Below are 16,689 nucleotides of genomic sequence, written 5' to 3'. Positions count from 1 at the left end.
AAAAATTATTTTATTAATTAAATAAAATTTAATTAATTAAATTTAAAAATACAAAAATTAAAATATAATTTTCATTAAATATTTAACGGTATCAAAAGATAGAACGAGTTTACATTTATTATAAATTTCATACTCATTAGCACTTTTTGGTACTAATATAAGACTCCTATATTGGATAACGTAAAACACAAAATCTAAAAACATTTTATCAAAAATCATATACTTCTCAGAACTTATCATTTAACGGGTGCCTCAAGGCTGCATTTCTTTTCATTTATTTCAATTTACTCCCAATTAAAGCCAAGTTGACCTGGTAATGTGAAAGTGAACTTACCCAGTTCTGAGCTCAAGAAGAAACTCACAACCTAGCCATTCTTACCCACTGCCTCAAGTTCACCAAAGCGTGGTCGCCAATGGGAGAGGAAAACAAGAGAGACAACGCAACGGAACGGTTCAACCAAGCAAAGCGACGTTAATGAGAAAGAGATTTTACAAAATTCCATCCTAATAAATGTAATTAGGCGTACTAAATATAAAATTACATAAACTATGGCAATAACCTAAAATTGGCTTCAACCAAAAACCGCCTTTGCTTCTCCCACAGAAGGAACAACAGCCTCAGGTACATTAGCATTCATTCTACTTCTGCAGAAGGTACCCGCTAAAATGAAGCGCATTTCACCATCATACTGTCAATCATCAGATGCCAAAATCCACCATCAGTGGCGTTTTCAGTGCATATGTTCGACTTCCATCAACTTAGGAACTATTTGCTGCACTTTAAGGAACCATTTCCTGACAAAGTTGACAACTAGTGATTTAGAGTGGGATAGAGCAGCAGCAAAAAGCTTCATTTTGATTTTTCATTACTTCTTTTCTCCCTCCACACATTCAGTCTTTGGAATCAAAAATTTCGCAAGAATTCAATTCAATTGTTTTCTTTCCTAGTAATTGTCTTTGTTTGAAATGAAAATTTTTAATTTTTTTTAACGAAAAAATTTTTCATTTCAAAAGAAGTTGAAATCATATATGATTTTATAAGAATTCACTTAGAATTCCTTTTTTTGCAAAATCAAACATGCCGGGAAGCTAAACCCAACTTGATAGAAATAATACAAATTTCAAATTTATCTAAAACGAGACCAAGTCTAGCTTGAAAACTTGAATTCTTTTATTGCAAAATCAATCATGCCGGGAAGCTACACCCAACTTGATATAATTAATACAAATTTCAAATTTATCTGAAAGGAGACCAAGTCTAGCTTGGAACTCATCTGTTAAAAAACTGATCTACCAATAACATAGATCAATGAGAACAAAATATCTCGTAAGAAAAATGCAATAAGATCAAGCACTAGAAACTATGCAGAAAAAAGGCAGCCAAAGTATGCAACAAACTTTAAAGTGGCAAGGATTTACTTACCATGAAAATCAGAATACACTTCAGTTCATTTGGACTTCAAATTGGCCTTCAGTTTTCTCAACTCTTGCCCTTGTTGCTGAAAAAAGAATCAACAAACCCAATTCAGCATTAAACTTGATTAACGTTGACAGAAACAACGTTGGTAACAATTATACCATGAGATTAAGACAAGAAAAACTAAATTTCAGACCTTGTACAAGTGTTTCCATTCTAAATCTGTTCTTTCTTGCAATAAGCACCAATCCATGGCCATATCATACTCAATCGTATTGGGCTGAGAACAATGCGAAGTAGATACAGCTTCTTTCTACACAACAAAATGTACATTAATATGGGATGGAATATACCTAAGTTTTAAAAGTGAATTAAATAGTCCTTCACTTCTCAAAAACACAAACTTTAAGCCTTCCAATGCATTTAACCCTCTCTTTCAAGTAAAATGACCATTTTTGCCCAAAATATAGTATACTGCCTTTCAAATGAACCAATACATAAATAGATGGAACAATTTATTAGTTCCTCACCCTTTAACTTTAAAAGGGATTTAAAATTCGCTTATTTGAGAACTCAGAGAACTGAAATGTTGTTAGAAAAGAAAACTTAAAAACAAAACTATACAATCTTTTAGTACAAGGTCTGAAAAGTAATCAAATTAAAGTAGAAAACAATTTGATTCACTTTAGAAAATAGCAAGTTTAGCAACTTAAATTTGTACTTCTCCAGACCTCGAAGGGTTAAAGTGTGAATTGTAGTACTTATTTGTCAAATCTCAATGGGTAGTAATAATTTACACACACACTGAGTCTGCATGCACATGTTTTTTTGCATGCACATGTTTTTCTACATAATTGAACAGCCCGGCCAAACTGAATTGAATAACTTGTGGACTCATTTTCTACTTGATCCAAAATGGTTAACTCAAGTTATTTAATAGTTTTTTATCCGGTATTATATACAATTTCAAATTTCATTAAACTTTCGGTGTGGGACAAGTCCCACATTAGTCCCCCACTCAATTTTACGTTTCCATCGCAATCATTCTAGACTGAGTCGAGTACAATTGTTAAATCATAATCGACCCTTGAGAATAGTAATTCGCTAGTATCTCAGGTGGCTCCACCTCATTTCGTATGGATAGCCATTTTCCTCGCAAGCCCACTCTTATACCAATTGTAAGAGTCTATCCCAAACTAACCGAATAATTTTTAGACCTACTATCCACTTGATCCAAAATGGTTAATCCAAATTATTTAATAGTTTTTGACCCGCTATTATATATAATTTCAAATTTCAATAAACTTTCAATGTGGGACAAGTGGTGGTAATAGTCCAATAGCATGATCCCACATTAAAGGGAAAGTGAAATGCAACAAAGCAAACCTTCTACAAAATACAAACTTGAACTTATGGCCCAGTGACTTTAAGTTCATTTTCCTTGCACCAATAAGGAAAGAACACAAATGCTTGCATTAATTTGAGATGTTATCCTAACATCAAAGAGTTTATTCGACATTCAAAGTGTTGAACATGCCACGTCAGCGTGTCAAATGACACGCTTGCAATGTTCCATATTGATACTATCGAACTTACTAGACACGCTGACGAACATCACCACATTAACTCCACATCAGCTCCTGTCCGTAAGCTCAGTTTAAGGAACTTTGTGTATTTACATTTTATATCTTTTGAAAAATTATACAAAGAAATTTATGGATTACAATTTTTAGCCACTTTGCAAAACTTTAGACAATTTGAAGGTTTTTTTTTACCATTATTAAGATGATAAAAAGACATCTCAATTTGACAATTTTTAATCTCCACCCCTAACCCCAGTTTATGTTTTCATGCAGAACGATCATTTCATTATTCAAATTGTCTACAGTTTTGCAATCTGACTAAAAATTAAAACTCAATAAATTTTTTGGTATAATTTTTCAAAAATATAAAGTCTAAATATATAAAGTGTCTTAGACAGAGTATGCATATAGGAGTCGACGTGGCAATATCTGCCAGCATGTCAAGCAAGTTCGACACTATAAGTGTTCAACATTGCCAGCGTGTCAGGTGACACACTGACGTGGCATGAAAAGAGTTGTTTAACACTTTAAGTGTTGAACAAGCTTCTTTGACGGCATGAATTCAAAAACGCTTTCTTAGTTTAGCATGATTTTCATTTTTTTTTTCTTTTTCTGCATGATTTGAAAAAAAACTCTCAAGTCTAATTGAAAATATCACACTTGATCCATGTCCCTATGAATGCTTAACAAAATGTCACACTTAGTTAAAATTCCTTCAAATTTCAAAGGTTTCAATAATTTGTCCAAAATGGGATGAAATTGCAAAGGAACTTAAAATTTGGACTTTTCAGTCCAAAAGGCCTTTTTCTTAATAATGTTATGGAGGATAAGACACATCAGGTCTAGCATACGAGTGCTTCATGAGTAATGTGCATTAGAACTCCCGCGGCATGTTTCCACATTTGAGGTAAAGTGAAATACAATAAGGCAAGCCCACTTGGTATCAAATACAAAATTGAACATTGGAAACATGTGGCTTTACGTCCATTTTCCTCAATGCTACAAGATCCAAGAAGGAGCATTGTGTTGGAGTCGCAAGAAGTGGGGTCAAAACTAACCCACGAGAACTACAACTCGATTGAATTTGGAATGCCCAATAAGATGAATCTCAGTGTTCTTTCTTATTTTGAATCCACATTAGCAGGCAAATTTTTTGCCAATCGTGGTAAAGCACGACAAGCACATTGCAGGCTAAAAGAGAAGGGAATGTCGAAATCTCAAGTATAGCCTAGAAAAGGGACTATTTTGCAAATTAGCTCACATGAACCATTAACCACAAATTCTTAGACCCAACCCAACATGGTCTAAGAGACATGTTCATGTGGATCCCACTTTTTGGGTTCTTGATCTATGGTGGACCAAGTTTGAGCAAGAATTTTCCCAACAAAAAGTTTGATCGATGGACCATGTGGTTAGGTCTAGCTCTATCCAATTACTAGCCAATCATTTACTTGAACTTGAAGTGCGTGCAAGGAAGAGGGTGAGAGTCAAGTTTACCATCTCCCGTTGCATCTGGAGTCTAAGTTTATCAATATAGATATGACCAAAAAATGTTGACGGCTTTCCAGGGAAACTAAGAGTTGCAATGCTGCCAACCAGAGGCCTACAAATAAAAATCATTTACTATTAAACAAGGAAAGGAGGAAAAGAAGAAGAGCAAGGGTTTTAAAAATTGAGAAAAAGCACAAAGCATATATAAAAGAGAATAATAATAATAAATAACAATAACACATCATATCCATGGAAGCTAGTTTGTAAGTTCAAATAAGAACTTCAAAGTTCTACAAGGCTAAATGGCTACGTCGAGGACAAGGATATCATACAAGTAGGAAATTGATACCAAGTGACGGGATACACTCAATTTCAACTTAATGAAGCTTGTAAAATGAGTGGCAAGCTACTAGACAAGCTCAACCATCCATAGATAAAATTTCCACTCTACTAGCATATTGAGTATACTAGTAATGAGGGAATAATTTTTAAATGTGCTCCTAAAACACACAATGTCGACCCTAGCCCTCTACAAGGAAATGAGGCCCTATCACCTCCAAGGGTGAATGAGGAACCTCTAATGAGTTCATGCAACGCAACCACCAATAAGCACAAGCTCTTTGCCTCAAGCATGGGCCTTCTACCATGAGCCACAATAAAGATGCACCTTAAGAGCTTTCATTTTCAATGATTCCTCTTGCTAGAATTAAAACTTCTTGCCCACAAAAATCCAACGTTCACAAGTCAAATCTCTCTTCCTTCTTGGCGAGAGTCCTTTTATCCTCGAAATGTCAACAACTATACCAAACTGCTACCATTGGAATTGTTGGCTTCTAATAGTCCAATTACAACACACACTCCTCAAGTCAAATCTCTCTTCCTTTCTTGAAGATAGTCCTTTCTCCACTTTCATTAGCTTTACTATTCTATCAAATGTTCTCTTGTAAAAGCTAGGTAGCTAAACTAAACGAGAAGGCAAATATGATCTTGTGAAATTGTGTTGTAGGCAAGGTTTATACACCTAGCTTGGTCATAAAACCGATGAAAACAAAGGACCAAAGGTTTAAGATTCAAATGTGTTTAAATATTATACTATTAAAAATAAAAAATTTAGGGTAAACTGTAATTTAATCCCTCTGATTTAGTGAAATACAACCTTTTGTCCTTCTGTTTTAAAAAATTTTCAATTTAGTCACTGTGATTTTTAAAAACTATGACATTAGTCTCTCCCATTAGATTTTCAGTTAAATCACCGTTAATTTTAGTTAAAAATACTAAAATACCCATTCTCTCTCCTTCCTCTTCCTCCTCCTCTTCTTCTTCTTCTTCTTCTTCTCCTTCCCGATCTCCTTCTTCTTCTTCTTCTTCTTCTTCTTCTTTTTCTTCTTCTTCTCTTTGCTAGATGTCCAGCATTTTTCTTGGAATAATAGACGTGCTAGTTGGAACCTCATATTCACAGTCCAAGGAGACCGCTGTGACAATTATGGCCTTTGTGGTGCTTATGGTATTTGTAATATCAGCAATTCCACCACTGTTTTTCAATGCATGAAGGGCTTTAAACCTAGATATCCCAATGACTGGGAAATGCTAGATTGGTCAGGTGGATGTGTTCCAAAGAATCCACATGTTTGTGGAAATAAGGGGTTCATAAAATTAACTGGAATAAAACTGCCAGATGCGTCAGAATATTGGGTGAGTGTAAGTACGAGTGTCAAAGATTGCAAGGAAAAGTGTTTGAGGAACTGCTCTGCGTGGCTTATGCGAAGTTGGATGTCAATGGTACTGGCAATGGTTGTGTTACTTGGGCTAGAGGGTTGGTTGATACAAGACCAGTAGTTGAATATGGTCAAGATCTCTACATAAGAGTGGTAGCTTCAGAAATATGTAAAATTCCGATGTTGATAGACCTGGATTGGTCTTCCAGCAAATTACCATACTTCTCTTTGCCTCTGCTGATTTTGCAGAATATCAGATCAAGCACTGGCTTTGGAAAAGAGAAGAAGAAGAAGAAGAAGAAGAAGAAGAAGGAGATCGGGAAGGAGAAGAAGAAGAAGAAGAAGAGGAAGAAGGAGATCGGAAAAGAGAAGAAGAAGAAGAAGAAGAAGAAGAAGAAGAAGAAGAAGAGGAAGGAGAGAGATCGGAAAAGAGAAGAAGAAGGAGATCGGGAAGGAGAAGAAGAAGAAGAAGAGGAGGAGGAAGAGGAAGAGGAAGGAGAGAGAATGTGTATTTTAGTTTTTTTAACTAAAATTAACGGTGATTTAACTGAAAATCTAACAGGAGGGACTAATACTAAATTGAAGATTTTTTAAAACAGAAGGACAAAAGGTTGCATTTCACTAAACCAGAGGGACTAAATTACAATTTACCCAAAAATTTATTACAATTAATGCAATTATTTATTTTATAAGTATATCTATATATATACTAAAATAAATTTAGCTACATATTAATATGTAAATAATTTTATAATAATTAATTTCTGATAAAAAATAAATATAATAAATTTATTCATTAGTCATTACTAATGAGAATAAATGCTAATATAATAAAATTATAGAACACACTTTAATTGTCTCAAGGTAATTAAAAAAATTAATAGTTTTAAATTAATACATTAAAAAGTTACTAATATCATTAATGATTCAAATTACAAGTGGGTGAAATGAAGAATTTACATTTTTATCATAGGGAAATAATTATTAGCCCTTGTATATTAATAAAAAAAATTAAGTTAATAGAAGGAATAACTTTATATAAGAAAATTTGGAGACGTTGCAGTTCAAATGATAATTGGCATGAGGGAAAGAAGACCTCTCTTCAGACCAAGAGCTAATCCTAGCGTCACAACCTCTACATTTCTTTTAATTGAGTGACAACCATTTCAAACTGGCCATGTTTCCGATTCACTGGATACCTAGCCACTTCACATCGGTTTTCAAGGAAATATGGTTTTAATAATTAAACTAGACCAGACCAAGCTCCAATTCCATACAAACCTGCCCAACCAGTCTGGTCCCAGTTTAATAGTCATGGTCATGCATAGTTATTATTAGTGGTACTATGTTTTCGAGTTATCAAAGTTTTGTTACAAGCAATAAGATCAAATATTTCTGTCCAGCTTATGTTCTCTTTTTCTCATAATTAGATACTTAACTGTACAATGATGCTTTCAAGATTGTTAGTTAAATTCAATTAGATTAATCATGCTAACATCTCACTTCATTGCAAAATTCTGGCCTTATTTTTGGATTTCTAACTTATCCTCTTTTCTTTTGGCATTTGACTGCTCTCAATTGGGCAACTGCACTTCATGAATTACGCTTGCACTCTAGGACCTCTTGGCACCACACTGCACCTTGGCTGTCAATAACTATGCACAAGGGATATCATGTGATATCCTTATGACCTTACTTTATATTAAGATTTAAGTGTAAGATATGTTGTAGAGAGGTGGACCATGTTAGAAATAAAGTTGCATACCTCCCATTTGATAGCATAAGGCAACTTTCATCTAACTTCTCGACAGCAATCTCAGCTGCTTCACTTGTTTTGAATATAACAAAGGCTTGACCTACATCATGAAGAAATTAGCATGTAAAAAATTTAGAAACAGGTAAAAACCATGTTCTTTTGGCTTCTGTTTAGAAACAAGATGGAGCACATAAATAATCATCACACAGCCAACCAATAACTCTTCAATGAAAAGCTGCAGCTTGTTTAACAATTTAAATAATATGTGAAGAATAATTGGTAGTTGTCGTGTACCAGAATGAGGGCTAGAAAATGCAGTTCGTTGAATCATCTTTGCAGTGCAGTTCTCCTTGAAAGCATGCCAAACAATATCCTGTTTCATGGAATTCAGACTTTTATAAGAGATTTTTTCCCAACCAAAACAGGCAACACAAAGTGGCAGGCCCAACTTGGAACAACCATGGCAGGGAACTAAACTAAACACTAAGAATATAAGACAAAATAAAAAGGGATGGGGTGGGGTGGGGGATTCGACAGACTGCAGTTATCTATTACACCACAAGGAAACTGCATTGGCAACATGAAAAACACAAAAAAGGTGTTATCCATAAACTAAGTTATTTTCATAATGAACATTACCTCCACTTCTGCTGAAGTATAAGATGGATCCAAATTCTGAAGCAGGACGAGCCTTCCTTCTGCATGTGCATTTTGCATTCTTTCTTCCCAAGGCTAGAAAATATACATCACAATTCATAAAGTCCACAGTATCTCACTCTTCTTACTACAAAAACATCAACATTCAACTGAAGAGGATAGCATAGTTTTTGCTTCATTCTCTCTCACACAGACACACGAGCAATATCTAATTACATAATTATTAAAGGCTCAAGGTGCACTAAGACGCAAAGGGGTTCTAGGGCCTTGGCGCTAGCACTCACCCAAATGAAGTGAGGTGCAAAAAATTAAATTAATAAAAAAGCAACTTTAGATAACCAAGAAACTAAGAAGCAATTAACATGAGAAAAGTAAGAACATATTGAAAACAACATATGAGGAGAGAGATTGAGAAGGTATTTGGCTTAACTTATGAAAATCAGCTTATAAGCACTTAGTACCATGGTTTTAAATCACGGTCGCAGTCGCAAGTAATGGAAACAGGCCTGAAACAGGCCTGTAACGGCAGTAACGTCAGTAACAGCATGATAATGTAACGATAACGGCCCGGCGCTATGCAAATTTTTCAAAAAAAATTGCAAAGTTCATAAATAAAATGATATTGATTAGATTTAATTCAAAACAATGTATACAAATGCATAATAAACATAAATATATGAAATATAGATTATTTAACTTAAGTTAAACATCATATAGTTTAAAATAAACAAAAAAACCAACATAATTTTTATAAATCGAGTAAACTAATAGCTCAAATTACAATTTTAACTCAAAACTAACACTTTAATCCACAAAAATTAAAAAAAAGGGGGAGAAAAAACAATAACTGAAAACTAAAATACATAAAATTTAACTAACTTTTTAGAAGAAATAAACTTGGAAATACAGTAGTTTATAATGGATAACTTATATGAAAAATATGCAGGGAAGATTGAAATTTGAAATAGGAAGAGAAGAGAAAACTTAAAAAATATAATCTTTGAAACTGCTGAAAAGTGTAGAAACTAATGAAAATGAGATTAAGGGGCAGAAGAGGAAGGATATAAAAGAATTACAATTACTGATAACGGCCTTTACGGCTATGTATCGGCCGTTACGGTTATGTAACGGCCGTTACGCCTGCAAATCAAGGAGTTGTTGTATAACCGGATAACGGCCCTCCAAAACTCATTACATAGCGGCTGTTATGTTACATAATGTAACGGCCATTATTTAAAATCATGCTTAGTACTTATGTCTTATAAGCTAAGTGAAGCTTATAAGCATTTAAAATGTTAAGCAAGGACATATTGAAGCTTATAAGCATTTAAAATGTTAAGCAAGAACATGTTTGGTTAAAATGCATATAAATAGTTGATAAGGCGTTAATATATGCAGTAACAAATAGCTTACAAATACATCTATTACTATTCGAATTATTAAAACAAATAACAGGGCAATATAGTAACTTATTTGGTCCAAACAACTTATAAGCTCAGTACTTATAGGCACCAAAATGAAAAGTTAGTCCCCCTAAGCTTATATTTTTAGTTTATAACCTAAATGTATAAACCCAAAAAAAATGTTATATACAAACAAATCAGCTTATTTTTAAATCTTACAAGCTAAGACAAACATCCTCTAAAAGACTAGTTATCACTAGTGATGCTAAGTATGAAAACTTCTTAATCGTCAATATTGGATTTTGCTAGATTGGCAAATTTCAAGTCAAATATTTTTTTCGGATGGAAGTACTTGCCGAAGGTGGAAATAAAGGTGTGCCCTCCTAGAGCTCATTGCCTAGAGCCTAGATCCTAGAACAAGATGCACATCTAGACGCTTAAGAAGTTAGGGTAAGAGCCTTGTGAGCTGTGAACCTTGAGCCTAAAGAGCACCTTTAATAACTATGGATAATTATGCAGTTAAATGCAGTTGACAAACATATATAATTAAACCAATGAAAAACTAGAAAGTGCATAATAGAAACAATACTCACAGGCATCTTAAACCATTTGCTTTTATCCTGTCAACATATGAATAAGGGGAAAAAAAAAAAAGAGTTCAGTATTGATATCATCTGTACCAAAACTTTAATGTCAATGAAGAACGAAGCATGATTTATGGGACACTAATCAAAAAATCAAAACAGGGGTTGCTATATGCAGAAATCAACGCAAATCAATGACCAACTTTTGAAAGCTCCTTCATTTAAAGAACACTTGCAAATAAGTATGTCATTCTTGTGGTTGAAAAAAGGTAAATTCACGAAGCACAAGTAAATTGAATACAGAACACCTTCAGTGGGATTCAGTACAGCTTTCTATGAGCCATGATCAGACAAATTACACGACTACGGATATAGAATGAGCTTTGAAAGCATATAAAACCAGCTTTGACTCCACTTGAGGCAATCAATTAATGCAAGTATTTTACTCAAACCAGAGAGCAATACACTTTTCAAACCCTTCCCTCTTAGATTTTCATACAAACAATTTAATGCACTTTGTGTACATATGTCTATGATACACTGCTTCGAACTGCTGAGTAAACAAGATGGTAGGACCAAGTTATTTAACAAATGAAATTACATAAACAAAATATATATATATATATATATAAGGGTATCTCAGTAGTGTAACTTACAGCTTCTGGTCTTCGAGTGACTTCCACTTTTTGATCTGTAGTTTTGCTCACACTATTTGAAGCCTCCCTAGGAGATGCTTCAAGCAATTGGCCTATCGCATGTTTTGTAAGCTTCTCATCAAGCTTTGTTTTCTTTAAAGAGATGTTCTCAGTCCAAGAGGGATTCTTAGTGAGTTTACGTTTAGATTTGTCATCAGAAGCAGTGGTTGTTCGATCTAGAGCCTTCGCATCACTGCCACCAGAATCAAGATTTAATTTCTGCAAAGTATTCCTGCCATTAACTGATGCTTTCACAGAATCATCAAAATTTGCTAGCTTAGATGGTCTATCACTAGATCTAACAGAATCTTTAGTAGCTTTTCCTTTCTTCTCAGCATGAATCTCAATAGCAGGAATACTACTGGCTTTACTTTCACTACTAACATTGTCTTTAGACCTTGAAGTGATCTTATCATTAGACATGCTTTCCCATTTAGTTATTTTCGCCATTTCAGCCAACTCTACACCTGATTTAGATGCATGCTTCTCTCCCAGCGAGGACTTCTGTTTCACCAATGCAGTTTTCAGATGTGCAATTTCTTCATTGTCAGATCTTGAATTGGTATAAGAATCAGGCTTCTTCCCAAGACCAGATTTTTGTTTGACAGATGTCATAATTGCTGCTTTATTTTCTCTAGAAACTGAATTTTCTTTTGTTGAAGCATCAGTTGAACTGTCATCAAGCTTCAAAGGTTTCCCCGATACATTCTTGTCTACCACTCCAGCAACTACAGCATTTCCAATGATTTCTTTATCATTTGAATCAGGTTTAGGAACAGCACTGGGTTTCTGAATACTGACACTGTTAAGTAAAAACCTAACTGCAACAATTACAAACACAGCAGACATACAAAAAAACCTTAACAATCAACAGTTAACCAACTAAATGCTACCAAAAAACAGGAGCATTCAAGGCCAAATAACACATACCGTCAATTCCAGCAATTTTATCATCTATCTTATCCGTGATCACACGGTGCCCAACATCAAATGTGCGGTAAAATATGAAGTCAGCCATTTCAATTTCTTCATATGAGGGCTGCGGATTTCTGCTGTCCTTTGAAATGCAAACAACATTACATTTTCCAGCAATAGGTTCCTGAATTGGCACATGAAAAATTAGCAAATCCATAGCTTAAATTATATTACGCACCTCCACATACGCTAAATACGTTACTATGGAAGTACATTAATAACATCTCAATACAATAAAATAGTGAAACAATTTCATTACTGCTTAAAGTAGTGCCAGCACGTTTCAATTCAATTCAAAAAACTCCACCACAATGCAGAAAAACAAATGCAATTACAAATACTTGCACAAGGGAAAAAAACGATTATACTAAATTCACATACAAAAGGGTTTCCACTTGTTTAACCAACAGAATAATCATTTAATAGATATCATTTTGCTCAAGGCTTCGCATTTGACTAAGAATCTAGTACCAAATATAGATAAATCTGAAGTACCCAACTCTTAATTCTAATTGTGAAAGGCATATGTAAGAGATGGATTGGTAAAGCCATATGCAAAGGTTTTATGATTCTCGAAGCCATATGCTAGAGTTAATTGGTTATGGAATTGCTGGCTTTAAAAGCTTCTTAACAGAATCATCACTTTAACCATTGATAAATTGACTCTTCCATTATGGACAAATATCCAAGTGTTTGACTCATCAATGTTTCATGCAATCTTCAACTGCATTGGGAAAACCCAACATGAACAATTTAGCCGTGTCCAATGATAACATCAAAGTTAAGCTAAGGGTCCAGGTAAGACAGCCCTTGAGCTCTCCGCGACTCATGTATATAAGTACCTCTAACATGGAAGGAAAATACAGAAAATTCTTTATATAAATGTCAATTCCAACAGACAAAAAAAATAGGAGAGGAAATTGATATCTCAATTCAATGAATAATTGGTAATACTGTCAACTATAAGGAGCTCAACAAATGCTAATCCAGATAAAAGTAAAAAAGCAGTTGCTATAAAATTCAGGTTCAGCGGCAGAGCTTCATTGGGACCATGCCCTGCCCCAAAATTGTCAAAAAAAAAATTAAATAGTACTTAAAAATAATTAAAATTAATTGTCAGAAGTTATTCACCCTCCCCGAAAAATAAATAAATTATTAATTACATTTTCATAAGAAATTATTTAAGGATTTAACATTTGATATCTCAAAAAGATAAAAGGAAAAAAAAGGTATCAAAATATAATTACCAGAGGATTAACATTTGCAAGGCCTACACCTTCACCAGATGCCAAAAACAATTCATTCTCCACCGCCTTGTCAGCTTCAAGAAAATTTGATATCTCACAAGGACGAAAGAACCATAAAATTTTTACTTTCTTCGTCTTATCAGAATTCTCCCATATCTTTATAAGTTTGCCGATGTAAGGCTCAGTCTCACCGTCCGCATATATATAAACAGAGTCATATAGCGCATACTCCACATCATCATAAGTAAAAGATTCGTAAAATTGTACATCTTTCTTTTTTCCACCAATTCCTCTCTTTTTTCCCCACTTGAACCCAATGCTCTCAATTTCGTTGGCCTGTACCATATTCTGATTTGTCAAGTCTTCCCGTTAAAGCATTCAGCAGAGTGTTTCAGAAAGGAGAAACCTAAAACTGTCGAAGGGAGAAAAGGGCAATTAGTTTTTTTCCCAATAAATAAGTAACAAAGCTCTACTATTTGCAATTAACTCGATCATGGAGAAATAGCAGCATTACAGAGACAGAAAAATGTCGTGAAAGCAGCAGATAGCACTTGGGATTGGGAAAACACCACAAACCGTGAAGAAGTACATAGCAGCATATTAAGCAATCAAACCCATGGACTGTTGGAAAATAAAAGAAATAACTTTGAAACATAAACAGGTAAAAAACCTATCATGAAGCAAATCAAATAGAAATAATAAGAAAGCAGACCCCAAGTATCTATACCAAAGCCCTCGAAACCCTAATTTCATTAGCAATATAATTGCTGCAAAAATATAATTGGCAATAATGCAAATTATATTTCAAAGAATATTAATAAAAAAAAAATAGAGAGCTACTCAAAAACCCTCACTGTCTTAATTTCACAGGTACACTTAAAAAACTGAAAGAATCGAGAATAAAATAAAATATTTCAAGAAACCAGTGAAATAGCAACAACGTAATTTTTCCCAAACTTCTTATAATCAGAAATATGAACGACGGCTTTGAAGAAATACCTTTTCTTCCAAAACTAACCAGATTCCAAATAATTTTCCAGAGAAACAAACAAGGCTGTTTAAATACTGCTGCATGAAGAGTTTAGGAACAGTAATGGTGCCACTGAAGAGTCGAAATTTGTAGTTTCGAAGAGCGTTGTGAGGATTTATCTCTGAGGAAACCCTAGCAATGAGCGCGCTACTTCCCTTTCGTGTTCCTCTCCGGCGTTTTCTGCCGTTAACTTTTCTGATTTGGGCGAGCGAAGCAGTGGAGGAAGGGATTGCTCTCGCTCGCTCGCTCGCTCTATCTCTCTCTTTCTCTCCAGGGAAAGCGGGTAGACGAAATAGAAAAATGGAAATCCATAATATAGAGAGAACCGAACCGCATTAAAGGACCTAGCTCAACAAAACCCATGGGAAATAAGCCCAATTAAATCTGTATACCTTTCATCAATGGCTAAATAAGATGCATCTAAATTTTTTAGCCGGACTCTCATTCAGACCATAATTTTATTTTTTAAAGTTAATTTATTAAAAAAATTTAAAATGGTTTAAGAAGCACTCCATAATTTTTATTTTTAGATTTAATTTATTTAAAATTCTTTAAAATGGTTAAAATAGTTAAAACAAACTCTCCTTCAAACTAATAATTCTTACATTTCAAATTTTGCTATTTAAAATTTTTAAAATGGTTTGAAAGCACTCTCCTTCAAACTAAAATTTTTATTGGTAGATTTAATTTATTTAAATGGTTTAAAGAAGACTCTTTCAAACCATGAAAATTATTTTTTTATTTCAATTAATATGTGTATTTTATTACTTATAACATGTCAAAAATTCAACCAAGTCTCTCATAAAAAAACGCACATTTTTCACTTTGTACTCTCACACTCAAGTTAGAATATTAGAAAGGAAAATAAATGCAATAAATTACTTAAAGTTTTTTGTGTGAGAGAATAGTGTATTATTGTCCATGTAATTCTTCCCTTTTATATTGTAAAAAGGTGAAAATAAATATAGCATTTTCCGATAAACCGGTAATGATGTAACTAGCTACTTTGATAAGAGATATTGCCGGTTAATAAGTTAGTAATCCTGCGATTACAGGCGTAATAGAAATATGCTGGACTGTGCCTTATCCGTCTTTGATCCTCTCTATTAGGGACCGAACTTTTTCCTCATATTTGACAAGATTCAGTTTTTGAACTTTGAATTGTCCTTAGCACTGATTAACAATTAATTTTGAGTCAATAAAAATAATAGATTTTTTTATACCTAATTCATTGACGATTCTCAAGGCCATTATTACAGTCTCATACTCGGCTACATTGTTGGTGGCATTGAAGGTGAGTTTTGCCGCATACTGAAACTTTATACCGATTTGAGACTGCAACAGGATCTCGATTTCGGAACCCCCGGCCCGCAAGCTCTGTCGGCCCAAATCTTCCACTCCTCTATAGTTGTTTAAGGGACTCTTTAGGTTCTAATTGTGGAGTCATTTTTGCGATAAATTCGGCTAGCACCTGAGCTTTTATGGCCTTTCATAGAACATACCTGATATCATAGGCTGACAATATTACCACCTAGGTAGACAATCACCCTAACAGCTCCGGTTTGTGTAAAACCTTTTGCAGAGGATAATTGGTTTTAACTTCTATGGTGTGTGACTCGAAGTATGGTCCTAACTTTGTGGCTGACATTAGGACTGCAAACGGTAACTTTTCAAAAGGAGGATAATTCAACTATGTTCTCTTCAAAACTTGGCTGGCATAATATACTGGGATTTGTTTTCCATTATTTTTGCAAACAAGTACTGAACAAACTGTTTCTTGTGTCACATACAAGTATAAAAACAAACTTTACCTTCAATAGGCGGGCTTAGCAACAAAGAAGATGATTAAAAGGTTTTTAGACTTTCAAAAGCCTTTGCACATTCTTCCCCCCATTTAAACTTACATTTGCCTTTTAGAGCCTTGAAGAACGGAAAACACCTTCTGGCCGAGCATGATATGAATCAATCCAGGATAGTGACTTGCCCATTTAACCTCTGTACTTTATTGATAGTTTTGGGTACTTCCATGTTTTGGATGGCACTGATCTTCTTAGGGTTCGCTTCTATACCTCTTTCTGAGATGATATATCCCAAGAACTTTCCAGTCTTTACCCTAAAGGTACACTTTTCAGGGTT

General features: G+C 34.2%; 1 protein-coding gene across 3 annotated transcripts; it reads right to left on the bottom strand.

Annotated features, from left to right (window-relative positions):
- Positions 1–446: 446 nt before the first annotated feature.
- On the bottom strand, positions 447–14,856 carry LOC110611500 (protein ANTI-SILENCING 1). 3 transcript variants are annotated; one of them, XM_043954779.1, is made up of 12 exons: positions 14,523–14,853; positions 13,524–13,935; positions 12,232–12,400; positions 11,263–12,122; positions 10,616–10,642; positions 8,602–8,694; positions 8,257–8,335; positions 7,972–8,062; positions 4,498–4,603; positions 1,614–1,730; positions 1,424–1,499; positions 447–795 (listed from the first exon to the last, which is right to left on the bottom strand). In XM_043954779.1, exons 2-11 carry the CDS (start codon positions 13,866–13,868, stop codon positions 1,449–1,451), a joined length of 1,938 nt encoding a protein of 645 aa, XP_043810714.1. In that variant the 5' UTR covers positions 13,869–13,935; positions 14,523–14,853; the 3' UTR covers positions 447–795; positions 1,424–1,448. The 3 variants fall into 3 exon arrangements, 2 of the variants coding, with proteins under 2 accessions (XP_043810714.1, XP_043810715.1); XR_006350176.1 differs by lacking the exon at positions 4,498–4,603 and having other exon boundaries at positions 14,523–14,852; XM_043954780.1 differs by lacking the exons at positions 4,498–4,603; positions 7,972–8,062; positions 8,257–8,335; positions 8,602–8,694 and having other exon boundaries at positions 14,523–14,856.
- Between the last annotated feature and the right edge of the window lie 1,833 nt (positions 14,857–16,689).

Source organism: Manihot esculenta, chromosome 3, assembly GCF_001659605.2.
Source record: "Manihot esculenta cultivar AM560-2 chromosome 3, M.esculenta_v8, whole genome shotgun sequence".
In the NCBI taxonomy this organism is placed as follows: domain Eukaryota; kingdom Viridiplantae; phylum Streptophyta; class Magnoliopsida; order Malpighiales; family Euphorbiaceae; genus Manihot; species Manihot esculenta.
Note: the sequence above shows the minus strand (reverse complement) of the source record. Positions and strands in the feature narration are given on the sequence as shown.

What these genes read in the sequence shown, in the direction of transcription:
- LOC110611500 (XM_043954779.1), bottom strand. Translation starts at nt 13,868, where the DNA reads ATGGTACAGGCCAACGAAATTGAGAGCATTGGGTTCAAGTGGGGAAAA. An exon ending in TAAAATTGCTGGAATTGACG is followed by an intron (nt 12,123 to 12,231) that starts GTATGTGTTATT and finishes TAATTGTTGCAG; the next exon opens with TTAGGTTTTTACTTAACAGT. An exon ending in GCAAATGGTTTAAGATGCCT is followed by an intron (nt 8,695 to 10,615) that starts GTGAGTATTGTT and finishes TATATTTTCTAG; the next exon opens with CCTTGGGAAGAAAGAATGCA.